Source organism: Haematobia irritans, chromosome 3 (assembly GCF_050003625.1).
Source record: "Haematobia irritans isolate KBUSLIRL chromosome 3, ASM5000362v1, whole genome shotgun sequence".
Taxonomy (NCBI): domain Eukaryota; kingdom Metazoa; phylum Arthropoda; class Insecta; order Diptera; family Muscidae; genus Haematobia; species Haematobia irritans.
Genome location: NC_134399.1, coordinates 202,465,814 through 202,483,005, shown reverse-complemented (window position 1 = coordinate 202,483,005; position 17,192 = coordinate 202,465,814). Strand labels below are relative to the sequence as shown.

Genomic DNA, 17,192 nt, shown 5'->3' with positions numbered 1-17,192 from the left:
TGCTATCGAAGTTGTCATCCAAATCACCATCTTGTGGATAGGCAACCTCCTCCCAGGAATGTAAGGGTTGATCTTCACCTTCTAGAGCGCGAGATCCAGCGTTACAAAAGTGAGCTTCTAGATCAGGCAGCATATCAGACAGGTCTGAACAGTATTCGTAAAAATACTGTAGCTGAAGCTGTGAGAAGCTACAAGATTAATCCTGTTCTCGGAGTCCGACCACCGCCCATAGCACCAGAGGAAAGAGACCTCCCACGGCAAACAAGAGTGGTTTTAGCACAATTAAGATCAGGCAAGTGCAGCCGCCTCAATTCCTACTTATCAGTGATTGATAACAGCGTAGCTGACGTGTGTCCCATCTGTAACCAAGGGCCACATGACACTCGTCACCTTTTCGCTTGCCCAGCTAAACCTACCCGACTCAGCACCAGATCACCCTTGTCGCAGAGTTCCTAGATCTGGACACCAGTTGAAGTACCAAAGCATAGAACAAAATGAATGAAATTGCATTAAAAAACTGTTACAACAACAACAACATAGTCCACTATTATACACTTTCCAAATTACCCAAAGCAGAAATGTTCAAAACCCCGGATCAGACTAAGTTTCCTAAGAATTTGATTTAGGAAATATAATTATTCAATCCAATGAGATAAGACTATTGTTCAAGTCCGAAATTGTTAGAGCTATTAACAAATATTCTATATTTCCAAATTACCCAAAGCAGATATGTTCAAAACCCGGATCAGACAAAGTTTCCTTTAGGAAATATAAAATATTATAATTATTCCACACAAAAAAATATCACCAGAATATTTCCAATTAAAAAGTTAATTGAAGTTGAATGTTTTTTTCAATTAATAAATTAATTGATACAATTAACTTTTTAATCAAGGTAGAAACATTAGGTTAATTAAGTCAATGATTGAAAATTTTAAAATTTTTAATTAAAAAATTAATTGATAGAATTAACTTTTTAATCAAATTCAGAAGACGAAGTCATTTAAAAAAAGTGATGAACATTTCTTAATCAAAATAAAAATTCTAAGCCAATTCAGAAAGTAGTTGAAAATAGTTACCTTTTTAAATAAAAAATTAATTGGGGTTTGCATTCAAAATCAATTAAATTTTTAATTGAATCAATTAAAAAATTAATTGAAAATTGCTAGTGACATCAATTAATTTTTTAATCAAGGATTTTTTCTATGCCCAATTAAAACTGTGATTGATACTATCATTTTCGTGATTGAAGACATTTCAATTAAAAAATTAATTGGATCAATTAATTTCGTGATTGAATCAGAAAAATATTTTTTTGTGAGCAATGAGATAATACAATTGTTCAAGTCCGAAATTGCTAGAGCTGATAACGACTATTCTATATTTTTACATATATTTCATATTTACACAGAAAAAAATTCCACGAAAATTTTTCCAATTAAAGCCTTAGTTGAGTTTTAAAAATTATTCAATTAAACATTTAATTGATTGAAGAAATTTTTTTAACTGAAAAAAAATCAATCACAAAAATTAATAGTATCAAATAAAGTAAAAAGCACTTTCACGTAAAAAGATATATTTTCTTCTCCACTTTATATACAATTCAGTACATATATAGTTTGCAGTTGATTTCAGAGTTAAATTATATTGTACGAGTACTTGCATAATTTTCAATACCATCCTATGTAGGCAAACAACTAATAGCCCTGATGGCCCTGCTAAGGTTTCTCCCGCAGAGGTGTCACTTTACATTGTTTAATTCAGTTGTACTTGATTTTTTGTGGTTATGTTTGCTAAACAGGTGGGCAGTATAAAAAGTTTGTCAAATTTTGAAATAAAAATTTCTGATTATATTTGATTGTTTACTTGTTTTTAGAAGCATTGCTTAATAAAAATATAGTTTTGATTCAAGTTAATTAATTAAATAAGTTTTTAAATTAAAATTGTTTTATTATATTCCGAATATATGGACATGAGGATAATTCCCTTTATGATAATAAGGAAAAACTCAACCTCTCTTTATTAGTTACTTCTTTGTAACTCTCGAAAATGTTTTAATTGAAAATTTCTTCAATTCGAAAAAATTTCAAATTGGCGCTTTTTTTTGTAAAAATCGGCGAGCTTTAGCATTTGGTATTTCTGCCACGATATTTTGTATAATACAATCATATATTAATGTAATATTAATTTTTCCTATGTGCATAACCGAGCTATATCCTTTAATTAGCTGACCTAATATACCAACTGAACATAGCTCGGTTTTTGTCTTCGTAAAGATAAAGGTAATAACGGACATGTTCAAATATGCTTTTAATCGACAAAAAAATAGTGCAACATTTCTTTGTGAAGCAGTTTCCGAAACGCGTAGTCATACCAAGTTTTTGCTCCAACTTCATTTTTAACCTTTTTCACAACAACAAAAGTTGTCTCACTAAAAACTTATATATTAAGATACCAAATTTTACCGACATTTTAGTAACGTTATTAAATCTTTTCTATTTTAATGAGTTCCGATGAATTTTACGTATTGATGGAGTATAATTTCATTAGAGCAAATGTATTCAATTTAAAGTTCTATTTAAAGATTCCCTTACATATTGAAAACTACATGATGTCCTACAATTTTTTTTGGCAGACAATTTGAAATTATAACTGCCGATCGCGTCGACCGCAACGTCGGTAATACCAAAGCTACAGGCATTGTGGGACATCTATACGGTTGACATTTTTTGTTTTTGTATAAAAGCGGTTTTCGTTCTCTTGTGTTTTTATTCTCTCTGGACATACTTGTATCACGGTTGCCATAGTTGGTAGAATTCTACCATAAATGGTAGATTTTTTACTGTTTGGCAGATTGGTAGAATTTTTATTGCTTTTGTAGATTTTGCCAAATATTCCTCTCTAACTTTAGGTGATTCTTAATAGAAAAAAAGTTTTGACAAAATTTTCTATAGAAATAAAATTTTGACATAATTTTCTATAGAAATCAAATTTTAACAAAATTTTCTATAGAAATAAAATTTTGACAAAATTTTCTATAGAAATAAAATTTTGACAAAATTTTCTATAGAAATAAAATTTTGACAAAATTTTCTATAGAAATAAAATTTTGACAAAATTTTCTACAGAAATAAAATTTTGACAAAATTTTCTATAGAAATAAAATTTTGACAAAATTTTCTATAGAAATAAAATTTTGACAAAATTTTCTACAGAAATAAAATTTTGACAAAATTTTCTATAGAAATAAAATTTAGACAAAATTTTCTATAGAAATCAAATTTTGACAAAATTTGCTATAGAAATAAAATTTTTACAAAAATTTCTGTACAGATAAAATTTTGACAAAATTTTCTATAAAATTAAAATTTTGACAAAATTTTCTATAGAAATCAAATTCTCACAAAATGTTCTATAGAAATCAAATTTTGAAAAAATTTTCTATAAAATTAAAATTTTGACAAAATTTTCTATAGAAATAAAATTTTGACAACATTTTCTAAAGTAATAAAATTTTTACAAAATTTTCTATAGATAAAATTTTGACAATATTTTCTATAGAAATAAAATTTTGACAACATTTTCTATAGAAATAAAAATTTGACAAACATTTTTATAGAAATCAAATTTTGACAAAATATTCTTTAGAAATCAAATTTTGATAAAATTTGCTATAGAAATAAAATTTTGACAAACATTTCTGTACAGATAAAATTTTGACAAAGTTTTCTGTAAAATTAAAATTTTGACAAAATTTTCTATAGAAATCAAATTTTCACAAAATTTTCTATAGAAATCAAATTTTGACAAAATTGTCTATAGAAATAAAATTTTGACAAAATTTTCTATAGACATACAATTTTGACAAAATTTTCTATAAAATTAAAAATTTGACAAAATTTTCTATAAAAATCAAAATTTGACAAAAATTTATAGAAATAGAATTTTAACAAAATTTTCTATAGAAGTCAAATTTTCACAAAATTTTCTATAGAAAACAAATTTTGACGAAATTTTCTATAGAAATCAAATTTTGACAAAAAATTTTATATAAATAAAATTTTAACAAAATTTTCTATAGAAATAAAATTTTCACAAAATTTTCTATAGGAATAAAATTTTGACAAAATTTTCTATAAAATTAAAATTTTGACAAAATTTTCTATAAAATTAAAATTTTGACAAAATTTTCTATAGAAATCAAATTTTCACAAAATTTTCTATAGAAATCAAATTTTGACAAAAATGTTTATAGAAATAAAATTTTAACAAAATATGGTAATTCATAAATGGAAATAAAATTTGGACAAAATTTTCTAAGAACTAAAATTTGACAAAATTTTCTATAGAAATAAAATTTGGCAAAATTTTCTATAAAAATAAAATTTTGACAAAATTTTCTATAGAAATAAAATTTTGACAAAATTTTTCTATTGAAAGAAAGATAAAAATCTATAGAAATCAAATTTTCACAAAATTTTCTATAAAAATCAAATTTTCACAAAATGTTCTATAGAAATCAAATTTTGAAAAATTTTTCTATAAAATTAAAATTTTGACAAAATTTTCTATAGAAATAAAATTTTGACAAAATTTTCTAAAGTAATAAAATTTTTACAAAATTTTCTATAGATAAAATTTAGACAAAATTTTCTATAGAAATAAAATTTTGACAACATTTTCTATAGAAATAAAAATTTGACAAAAATTTTTATAGAAATCAAATTTTGACAAAATTTTCTTTAGAAATCAAATTTTGATAAAATTTGCTATAGAAATAAAATTTTGACAAACATTTCTGTACAGATAAAATTTTGACAAAATTTTCTATAAAATTAAAATTTTGACAAAATTTTCTTTAGAAATCAAATTTTGATAAAATTTGCTATAGAAATAAAATTTTGACAAACATTTCTGTACAGATAAAATTTTGACAAAATTTTCTATAAAATTAAAATTTTGACAAAATTTTCTATAGAAATCAAATTTTCACAAAATTTTCTATAGAAATCAAATTTTCACAAAATTTTCTATAGAAATCAAATTTTCACAAAATTTTCTATAGAAATCAAATTTTGACAAAATTGTCTATAGAAATAAAATTTTGACAAAATTTTCTATAGAAATACAATTTTGACAAATTTTTCTATAAAATTAAAAATTTGACAAAATTTTCTATAGAAATCAAATTTTCACAAAATTTTCTATAGAAATCAAAATTTGACAAAAATTTATAGAAATAAAATTTTAACAAAATTTTCTATAGAAGTCAAATTTTCACAAAATTTTCTATAGAAATCAAATTTTGACGAAATTTTCTATAGAAATCAAATTTTGACAAAAAATTTTATATAAATAAAATTTTAACAAAATTTTCTATAGAAATAAAATTTTCACAAAATTTTCTATAGGAATAAAATTTTGACAAAATTTTCTATAAAATTAAAATTTTGACAAAATTTTCTATAGAAATCAAATTTTCACAAAATTTTCTATAGAAATCAAATTTTGACAAAAATGTTTATAGAAATAAAATTTTAACAAAATATGGTAATTCATAAATGGAAATAAAATTTGGACAAAATTTTCTAAGAACTAAAATTTGACAAAATTTTCTATAGAAATAAAATTTGGCAAAATTTTCTAAGAACTAAAATTTGACAAAATTTTCTATAGAAATAAAATTTGGCAAAATTTTCTCTAAAAATAAAATTTTGACTAAATTTTCTATAGAAATAAAATTTTGACAAAATTTTCTATAGAAAAAAATTTTTTTTTGACAAAATTTTCTATAGAAATAAAATTTGGTAAAATTTTCTATAAAAATAAAGTTTGACAAAATTTTCAATAGAAATAAAATCTTGAAAAAATTTTCTATAGAATAAAATTTTGACAAAATTTTCTATAGAAATAAAATTTTGACAAAATTTTTCTATTGAAAGAAAGATAAAAATCTATAGAAATCAAATTTTGATAACATTTTCTATAAAATTAAAATTTTGACGAAATCTTCAATAGAAATAAAATTTTGACGAAATTTTCTATAGAAATCAAATTTTGACAAAATTTTCTATAGAAATAAAATTTTGACAAAATTTTCTATAGAAATCAAATATAATTAAAATTTTAACAAAATTTTCGTTCGAAATAAAATTTTGACAAAATTTTCTATATAAAGAAAAAATTAACAAAATTTTCTTTACAAATAAAATATTGACAAAATAAGATGTTGTTGCTTGGTAGTTTTTTTGGTAAAAGTTTCTTTAAATTTTGTTAGATTATTTTTGGCTCGAGTGGCAACCATGACTTGTATAGAAATTCGTGTTCATTCATATACCAACTAACTGTGTCACTGCTCCAATTGTGCCAGTTCTTTTTACCCGCATTCTAAGTTAATTAATGCTCACACCTCGTCAAAACAAAAAAAATATTGATAAAGTTTAATTGGAGTATGGGAATTTAAATTTCTATCATTTTTAGTATTAAAACGATGTTTACTAAACTGTATTTCTTACTTTCAGGAGTCTTAAACAATCTTTTCGATGGCTTATCGGACAAAGATGAAACAGTGCGGATGGCCATACAAACGGCCTTGGTTAAAATAATTGAAACACATCCCGTAAGAGCCACAGAAATTCTTATGGAATATCGAGAAAAACATCCAAAATTGAGTGAACAAACCACAACTATAATATTAAAGTAAATACACACATAATATTATTAAATATTTCTCAATTATGTTGGAAACCTATTAACCATTCCCTTGTCTTTTTTCCCCTCGTTTTAGAGCCATAGAACGTGTAGTCTCCTCGGAAACGAAAATACCTTCAGAAGCTCATAAAAGGCTTATTACATTAACCATTGAAGAGATGACACGTTCAAATGAACATGTACCCAATATACAAAATCATGCTGTTAACATTTTAGTAGCAATTGGCCGGGGAGATGATTGCAAAATGGTTATGGAAGCCTTGATGGCTCATACAAAAGAGGGCACAGTATCACATTTTATGGTTATGCAGTGTTATGGAATGCTAGCCACAAATAATGCAACGGGTGTAGTGCCTTTTATCAAACAAATACTGTCGACAATACTAACTAATTTAAATGCCATAAAACAGGATCATATTAAACAAGCACATGCGTATGGTAAGTGGATGGATATTTTAGTCCTAGAGGCTTATTTGTTCGTATATTCCCAACGAAAAATCCAGTTTTTTTTTTTAATTTTTCTTGTCTGTCTGTTGGTTCAAATTATGATAGCTTCCGAACGATTGGACACATTTTAAATATTTTACCATAGCTTTTATACCCTGCGCCACACTGTGGAACGGACTATTATAAGTTAGTCCATATGTTTGCAACGCGCCGAAGGAGACGAGATAGACTCATGGTGTCTTTGGCGATATTGCTCAGGATCGGTCTATGTGTCGATATAGCCATGTCCGCTCGTCCGTCTGTCTGTGAACACATTTTTGTAATCAAAGTCCAGGTCGCAGTTTTAGTCCAATCGACTTCAAATTTGTCACAAGTTTCTGTTTTGGGTCAGAATAGAATCCTATTGATTTTGGAAGAAATCGTTTCAGATTCAGATATAGCTCCCATATATATTTTTCGCCCGATATGCACTTATGTGGCTCCATAAGAAAGAGTTTTACCCTGATTTACTTGAAATTTTGTACAAGGAGTACAATTAGTAATATCGTCAAGTGTGATCAATTTGATTGAAGTCGGTTCAGATTTAGATATAGCTCCCCTATATATCTTTCGGCCGATATGGACTTATGTGGCCCCAGAGGTCAGAGTTTTACCATGATTTGCTTGAAATTTTGCACAAGGAGTACAATTCGCAAGTGTGCTAAATTTGGTTGAAATCGGTTCAGATTTAGATATAGCTTCCATAGTTGTTTTTCCGAGTTGGGCTAATATAGCCAAAATCCCACATTTTCCTTGTAAAATCGCCACTGCAAAATTAAATTTTCTTTTAATACATATCTATCGACTGGATTTAAAATGTTCCATATTTTTTTTTTACATTTGCTTTTGTGCAAATTGTGCTTTGCCCCAGTATAATAGCCGATTTAAGTTTTAAGCCAAGAGATTTTGTAGAAGTGTAAAAAATTTTGGGAATATAAACCTTTATATATAGAATCCAATACAACGGAAGGATTTGAGATGGTATGGAAAATGTCGATCCACAAAGTGGTGTAGGGTACAAAGTAGTCGTCCCAGCCCGACTTTAGACTTCCCTTACTTGTTTTTTCATAAAATTAGTTTCAATTTCTTAAAATGGTTCATTTAAATGGCATTTTCTTATTTTGTTTTCCCATTTCCATAGCCATTGGTCATTTTAGCGAAGCTCTCATGGAACAATCTTCATCAAATTCTACAGCTGAAAACGCTCCAGCCATTGACAATGATGCTGCTGCAGTCAATGGCAATGACACATCATCTTCGACAAAAGTTCCTATATTTCCAGACTGTTCAACGGAAATTTCTATTGCCTACGATGTCCTCTTTAAACAATGGATACATACAAGGGAACCCAAAGTTTGTGTGGAGATTCTACAAGCACTATCCTCAATGTTCCCCCTACTACCACCAGATGCAATACAAGATCAAACACCCAGATTAATACCACAAGTCTTGGGATTATATAGACGCTCTATAGAGCGTAATTCGGTGACACAATTTTTATCGGCTATACTTAAGACCAATATAGCGTTGCACTCTTCGGTCTTAGATGCAGTGGCCGATCAATTGATTTCGAATCTTTTCGATTTGGTCTGTGTCTACCCCGATTACGAGAAACCCCAGACGGTTAAAGGTCATTATGAGGTATTGAGATGTTTCCATTTATTATCCAGTGTGTATGCAGTTAAAATAATGGATACTTTGCTCATGCATTTGCGTAACAACAGCGAACGGGAGCGCATTAAGTCCCTATTGATATTAACACATCTTTTGAATACGTCCACGGTGAATATTGAAAACAAACTACAGGCATTTATGGAATGTCTAAAACAAATGATAACCAGTGAAAAGAGTATTAAAATGAAAATGACACTGCTCAAGTGTATAGTGGCTTTGGCCCAGAAATCTTTTATCAAGGAGAAAGAATTCGTTTGGTTTATTGTACGCTACAGTTGCAAGTACAGCAAAGTCAATCAAGAGAATGGATCATTGGAAGATCATGCTAACTTTGTTTTATCCTGTGAAAGTTCACTGTTTATGCTATCCTCTACGGTGGGCACAATGGATGAATTGCTGAAGAGGGAACTTTTGAACTATTTTGTTTTAATGGACTATACAGATATTTGTTCGAATTTGGCCAAGTGTTTGGCTAGTCTCTTTGCCAAATCGGCAAATATAGAATTCGAAATAGCCAATGAAGATGATGAACCTGAGCGTCGAGAGTCGAATGCAGGTGGTGGCGAGGATATGTCTCCACGACCACCAACTCTAATTAAAAGTGGTAAAATAGTAGTACCTTCAGCCGAAACGGTATATACTCGATGTTTAGCCCTTTTGGGAAACTATCATTGCATAAAGAGAGCCACCAATATTTTGTCGTTTTTGAAATATTACCATCCCCATTTGAATCCGGAACTTTATAAAATCTGGGAAAAATCTATATCGGATTTATTGCTGAATATCAATAAAGAATCTTTGTATTTTTATAAACTCAATGCTTTTATTGTGGAAACCAATGATTTCCTGGCAAAACATGATGAACATTTCGCCGAACGTTTGGCCAATAAAATGGCTGAGCAAACAATAATATATCCCATGATTCTGCCACACAATGAGTTTGTTATACCCACTTTGAATACGGAAAGAGGAATGTTGCTGAAATCAATGGCCCTAACACTGTGTAATGTAAAGGATGATGCCACTGTCAGTGCAAAATTGGATTTGATAATCAATTCTGCGAGACAGGAAAAACTTGACAAGCATACCAAGCATACAGAATATGAAGATAAAATTGTGCCCTGTTGCTTGGCTCTGGGTTATATGTCAAGAAAACACTATTCCCTAGTCATTAAGAAACTCGCTGAATTGGCTAATATCGGAGGTCGCAAACATTCCACGGGGTTCTTTTCCAATTTACACTTTATCAAAGATACCCACAAGGAATTGGAGACTTTCAAAACCAATCTTTTGGCCATTAAATCTCTCGGTCATGTTATGGAGGAGGCTGATCCCAAACAATCTCTGGCCAATTTGGATGATACCATATTTAACTTTTTGATTTTACAATTGAAATTTACCAAAGATCAATGTATCATGGCAGCTATTCTAAAAACTTTGCTAAGTATTTGCAATCAAATGATCAACTCAAAAGAGAGCCTAACCACCCCTTTGAAGTACCGCAAACAAATAATGGAAGCCGTTTTCAGTATACCCATAGAAGCACCCTTTGATGATTTACCCCTATTGCCGGTAATACTCAAATTGGGTACAGATTTCATACGTATAGGTGTCGAAGATGCTACGGAGTCCGTTGATGGTGGTGTCATTTTCGAAATTGCTTGCAAGAATTTTTTCTCTTGTGCCCAAAATCTAAAAATGAAATTCGAATCGCAAGAAGAAGATGACCGCAACAGCTTTTTGGCCAAATATCTTAACGAATCATTGCCAGAATTGAATAAATTAGTAAAAGTCATTATAGAAATGGATCCTTCGCCCTCCACTTTGGATTTAATAATTTCCATATTAGAAACTTGGACCCGCGAAAAGAATTCGGAAGTTCGTATATGTGCTAGTCATGTATATAACAATACCCTGGATGTTTATATCAAATCCATGAAGATTGGATGTGAAGCTCCTTCGAAATTCAATCAAACAGGGCAAATGTTGGGTAAAATTGTACCACGTTGCATAGATTCGAATGGTACTGTACGTCAAGTATCGGTAGATATATTACAAAAAACCTTGGAAATAGCATGTATTTATGAAACCCTAACAATTGCGGATAGTGAAACCGATTGGGTCAAAGAAATTGAAATAGTGAAGGAGCAAATTATCACAGATGATCCCAAACAGATATACAATCTTGCAGGCGAGATTGCTAAGATAATAGCATTGCGTATATCCAATTTTCAATATTTGCAATTTTGGTGAGTTTTTCATAACCGGGAAGGTCTTTAGGAAGTTAGTTGAAATTTGTTTATTTTGTGAATATTTTAGTAAAACATTACTGGTTGGCCTCAAGGATCCTGAACATAGTTCCGCTATTGGTGCCTCTGTAGTTTTGAAGTTCTTTATTCAACAGAAGGGTTCTGAATTATTCCATGCAGTACCGGATCTAGTCAAAGAATGTTTAGCGGTAAGTACTAATTTGGGTTAAATAGATAAAATTTTCACGAGGATTGTCATTTATATGCGAGGATTGAACAATCCTTGTTTTGAAATATGCCAACTGGCATCTATATCGTAAAGCTTCATAGTTTTGAGCGCTATTTGTATTGTTTACAACAACTTTAAAGATTCATCTCGCCTAGAAATTTGCGTTAAATCGTGAACTTTTTCGTACTACTATTTTTTTTTCAACTTTTAACTCAGAATTCTACCAAAAATTGTAGATTTTTAGAATTCTTGATGTTTTGGCAGATATTGCAAAATTATCTAAGAAATAAAATATTGTCAAAATTTTCTATGGGAATAAAATTTTGTCAAATGTTTTCTCCATAAGTAGTTAGCATAAAGGGCCCAAAATTGAGTTATCTCTCCCAGCCAGATCTATACTAAAGGCTGTGGAAAGGTTCATTCGCTCGAACCGAAACATGTACAGTCCAGGCGTGTATAGATTTGTATCTGGCGTTTTCTTTTCAATGGCTCTATTAATCATATGCCTTCCTTAATCTATATGTCCATAAAGCTCGAAAAATAATTGTATAATTAGATATAATGCATTTGGACGTCAATTGCCTGTTTCGGTATCAGGCTAACACGAAATATAATTTTGTCAAAATTTTCTATAGGAATAAAATTCTGTCAACATTTTCCAAAGAAATAAAATTTTGTCAAAATTTCCCAAAGAAATAAAATTTTGTCAAAATTTCCCAAAAATTTATTCAACATTTTCTATAGAAATAAAATTTTGTCAAAATTTTCCATAGAAATAAAGTGTTGACAAAATGTTCTATAGAAATAAACTTTATTCAAAATTTTCCATAGAAGTTAAAATTTGTCAAAATTTTATTTCTATAGAAAATTTTCTATAGAAATAAAATTCAGACAAAATTGTCTAATGAATAAAATATAAATAAAAGTGTTTCTGTTTTTTTTTTTATTGTAGGAAAATAAAAATACATATGGATGTCATGCTCGAAAAAAACAGAAAAACTTATATTTAAAATAAAATCGATAAAACACCAAAAACATAAAAGAAATAACTTTTAGACAAGATAGAAATAAAATTTAGACAAAATTTTCTATAGAAATAATTTTGACAAAAATGTCTGTTGAAATAAAATGTTGAAAAAAAATGTCACAATTTTATTGCTTTGAAATAAAATTCCTTTGAAATAAAATTTTGTCAAAATTTTCAATAGAAATAAAATTTTTCAAAATTTTCCAAAGGAATAAAATTTTGTCAAAATTTCCCAAAGAAATATAATTTTGTCAAAATTTCCTATAGAAATAAAATTTTGTCAAACTTTTCTATAGAAATAAAATTTTGTCAAAATTTTCTATAGAAATAAAATTTTGTCAACATTTTCTACAGAATTAAAATTTTGTCAAAATTTTCCATAGAAATGAAATTTTGTCAAAATTTTCCATAGAAATAAAATTTTGACAAAATTTTCTATAGAAATAAAATGTTGACAAAAATTTCCCAAAGAAATAAAATTTTGTCAAAATTTTCTATAGAAATAAAATTTTGAAATTTTCTATAGAAATAAAATTTAGACAAAATTTTCGATAGAAATGAAATTTAGACAAAATTTTCTAAAGAACTAAAATTTAGACAAAATTTTCTATAGAAATAAAATCTAGTCAATATTTTCTATAGAAATAACATTTTGTCAAAAATTTCCATAGAAATAAAATTTATTCAAAATTTTCTATAGAAATATTTGCAATAAAATTATGTCAAAATTTTCAATAGATATAAAATGTTTCAAAATTTTCCAAAGGAATAAAATTTTGTCAAAATTTCTAAAGAAATAAAATTTTGACAAAATTTCCCAAAGAAGCAACATTTTGTCAACATTATCTATAGAAATAAAATTGTGTCATTATTGTCTATAGAAGTTATATTTTGTCAAAATTTTCTATAGAAATAAAATTTTGTCAAAATTTTTCTATAGAAATAATTTTGGTAAAATTTTCTATAGAAAGAATTTTGGTAAAATTTTCTATAGAAATAAAATTTCACCAAAATTTTCTATAGAAATAAAATTTTGACAAAATTTTCTATAGAAATAAAATTTTGCCAAAATTTCCCAAAGAAATAAAATTGTGCCAAAATTTGCATAGAAATAAAATTTTAAGAAAAATTTCTATAGAAATAGAATTTGGAGAAAATTTTCTATAGAAATAAAATTTTGACAGAATTTCTATAAAAATAAAATGTAGTCAAAATTTTCTATAGAAATAAAATTTTGAGAAAATTTTCCAAAGAAATTAAAATTTTTCTATGGAAAGAAAATTTTGTCAAAAATTGCCAAAGGAATAAAATTTTGACAAAATTTTCAAAGAAATGAAATTTTGTCAAATTTTCTATAGAAATAAAAATTTGATAATATTTTCTATACAAATAAAATTTTGACAAAAATTTCTATAGAAGTAAAAGTTAGTCAAAATTTTCCATAGAAATAAACTTTATTCTAAATTTTCCATAGAAATGAAATTTTGTCAAATTTTTCTGTAGAAATAAAATTTTGTCAAAAATTTCCAAAGGAAAAAAATTTTGTCAAAATTTCCCAAAGAAATAAAATTTTCTCAAAATTTTCTATAGAAATAAATTTTAACAATTTGCCAAAGAAATAAAATTTTGTCAAAATTTCCCAAAGAAATAAAATTTTGCCAAAATTATCCATAGAAATAAAATTTTAAATATTTCTATAGAAATAAAATTTTGAGGAAATTTTCTGTAGAAATAAAGTTTTATCAAAATTTTCTATAGAAATAGAATTTTGACAGAATTTCTATAAAAATGCAATTTTGTCAAAATTTTCTATAAAAATAAAATATTGTCAAAATTTTCTATAGAAAAAAAAATTTGAGAAAACTTTCTATAGAAATAAATTTTTGACAAAATTTTCTATAGAAATAAAATTTAGACAACATTTTCTATAGAAATAAAATTTTGACAAAAATTTCTATAGAAATAAAATTTTGGCAAAATTTTCCATAGAAAAATAAAATTTATTAAAAATGTTCTATAGAAATAAACTTTATTCAAAATTTTCCAAAGAAATAAAATTTTGTCAAAATTTCCCAAAGAAATAAAGTTTTGTCAAAATTTCCCAAAGAAATAAAATTTTGTCAAAATTTTCTATAGAAATAAAATTTAGACAAAATTTTCTAAAGAAATAAAATTGAGAAAACATTATCCGATTTTTTTTTAATTTTATTTAATTAGCTGATCTCATTAAAATTTTAGTTTTTGGGATAGGCAAAAATAAATTTGTATGGATACTTACGGGAGCCACCGTGGTGCAATGGTTAGCATGCCCTCCTTGCATACACAAGGTCGTGGGTTCGATTCCTGCTTCGACCGAACACCAAAACGTTTTTCAGCGGTGGATTATCCCACCTCAGTAATGCTGGTGACATTTCTGAGGGTTGCAAAGCTTTTCTAAGTGGTTTATCTGCAATATGGAACGCCGTTCGGATTCGGCTATGAAAAGGAGATCCCTTGTCATTGAGCTTAACATAGAATCGGGCAGCACTCAGTGATAAGAGAGAAGTTCACCAATGTGGTATCACAATGGACTGAATAGTCTAAGTGAGCCTGATACATCGGGCTGCCACCTAACCTAACCTATGGATACTTACGATACGATTTAATTCCTCTTTCAACAAAAAATATATTTCTCATTGTTTTTCTTTTCCATTCTAGGCCATACATTCCTGTGAGGTGAATCGTGCAAAATCTGGAGTTCTAAAGGCTATAGTTGCACTTACTAAACATCATCCAAAATTAGTGATGGTTGAAATGCTAACACAACAACTTCCTTACGAAGAGTAATTATAATTTTCTCTGAACCATATAAAAAAAATTTTACAGGAAATAATCATATTCATATTTATATAATCCTCCATTTTTTTCTCAGAAATATCGTCGAATATTGGCATTTAATATGCACTGACAGTGACCTGACTGGTGTTTTGTTGGAAAACTTTTTGCAAATTCTTTCATCGGCTTGTATATTTGAACAGAATGAGGCCTGTGTGGATCGACAAAAAATAGCCAGTGTACAACCGTTTGCTATTTTCTGTGCTCTAAATGAAATGATGGCTTCCAAAGATATAAAAACGGTAAGAGGAAGATATTGAAATATCCATTTTATCGAAGCCATATTAACATTGACTTTTCTTATAGCAATTAAAATTGAAGTTCCCAGAATTGTTCACTGTACTATTGACCTCTTTAGCCTCGTATACAAATCTGGCGGCACCCATGCAAACTGGCCCAGTCCGTAGTAGTTCTCCAATTATGAATTCATCATCTTCTTCCATCATAACTCTTTCGACGGCGTCCAAAAATAAATTTGGTTTTGTTCCCAACAAGGAATCCATTAAATTAAATCCCTGTCAAATTGTTTTGGATACTTTCCAGAAATTCCTCAACAACTTGGAAATGGAACAAATTGCCATTGTACTTACCGTACATACACATTTAGCTTCAAGTACTGATCTCAAAAATTACATAGAACTATTGACACCCATGGCGATTGGTTTATCAAATCAAATTGATATTAATTCCAATGAAATGAAAAAAGTTATATCGACAATTTGTAAATATGTAGCCTCGCCCTATGATTCTCAGAGAGTTGCTGCTGTGGGTCTGTTCTCACGATTGGTGCCGTTAAGACCATGTGGCGAAATATCTTCGATAATAATGAATCATTTGACTTCGGCCTTAAGTGATCCTAATGCTGTTGTACGAGGTCTAAGTATACAGGGAATGGGCCATGTTGGCTTATTGACTGAAGATGACATTGAAAGGTATCATGAGACTGCTATTACTGCTCTGTTAAAGGGTGTCGACGATACTGTCAAGTAAGTGAGAAATTTAAATTAATGCTTGGCACCAATAATAAATTCTCTGTTGTTAAAATAGTGATTGTCTGATCAATATACCCTTGGAGAGTATGCGTGGATTATCTCGCATTTTACAAAATCTATCCAGTGATCGTGTGGAGACTTTCCATGTGTCTCTGGCAATACGAATACGTCCCTTTTTCGGCAGTTACTCTTTGGAAATTCGTGAGGCTGCCATTATATTATTTGGTGATTTATGTGAATCGAAAATCGCAATGAAAGATGGAACTTCAACCCCAAATGAGACATCAAATGAAGCTTTAAATGAACAATTAATAGCAAACTTGTTTCCTTTGCTTTTACACTTAAGTGAAGGAGAAGCTACAATTATTCGCGTAAGTTTTTTTTGTAATGTTTATTATTTTCCGATTCACATGTTTCCATATATTTTAGGCTTGTAAGGGAACATTACGCAAAGTTTGTAAACTGTTGAAATCTACCAAAATCAATGATATGGCTCAACGCCATCTCTTGGATCATGGACAATTGAATTATAATAATTTTATAGTGGATTTTGTTAAAGTGATTGTAAGTTTATATTACAAAAAATTAATTTTAAATTTAACTAAATAAATTCTATTAATTGTTTTTAGTCTATGGAATTAACAGAGCACATACAGGATTTCATTGATTCATGTATTCCAAAATTACGCAGTCAGTGGCCTGAAGTAAGGGGAAGCGCTGCAATGGTCATTGGTAAGTTTATTTATTAGTTTATTAATACGAAATAAAAATCTCTAAATGCTTCTTGACAAACAAAAATGAGTATAGGGGTTTAAACAAATAATTTTACTGGAAATTCGGAAGAAATTTTTAAAACAAAAATTTCGGTAGAAAATAATTATTCAAACTTGAGATCGTAGAAAATAATTATTCAAGCTTGTATGTATTGGTTTCTTTATTCTTCAATATTT

The 17,192-nt window shown here is 28.1% G+C and overlaps 1 protein-coding gene across 2 annotated transcripts in view; it reads left to right on the top strand.

The window, feature by feature from the left end:
• c11.1 (maestro heat like repeat family protein c11.1) overlaps positions 1-17,192 on the top strand; it is a 71,661-nt gene that overhangs the window by 45,824 nt on the left and 8,645 nt on the right. For both annotated transcript variants that reach the window (XM_075302277.1, XM_075302276.1), the window contains exons 2-11: positions 6,522-6,699; positions 6,788-7,149; positions 8,339-11,120; positions 11,191-11,329; positions 15,074-15,198; positions 15,288-15,492; positions 15,557-16,236; positions 16,298-16,613; positions 16,672-16,806; positions 16,872-16,974. In XM_075302277.1, the coding sequence (XP_075158392.1) occupies positions 6,522-6,699; positions 6,788-7,149; positions 8,339-11,120; positions 11,191-11,329; positions 15,074-15,198; positions 15,288-15,492; positions 15,557-16,236; positions 16,298-16,613; positions 16,672-16,806; positions 16,872-16,974 (5,025 nt within the window). The remainder of the gene's footprint in view (positions 1-6,521; positions 6,700-6,787; positions 7,150-8,338; positions 11,121-11,190; positions 11,330-15,073; positions 15,199-15,287; positions 15,493-15,556; positions 16,237-16,297; positions 16,614-16,671; positions 16,807-16,871; positions 16,975-17,192) is intronic.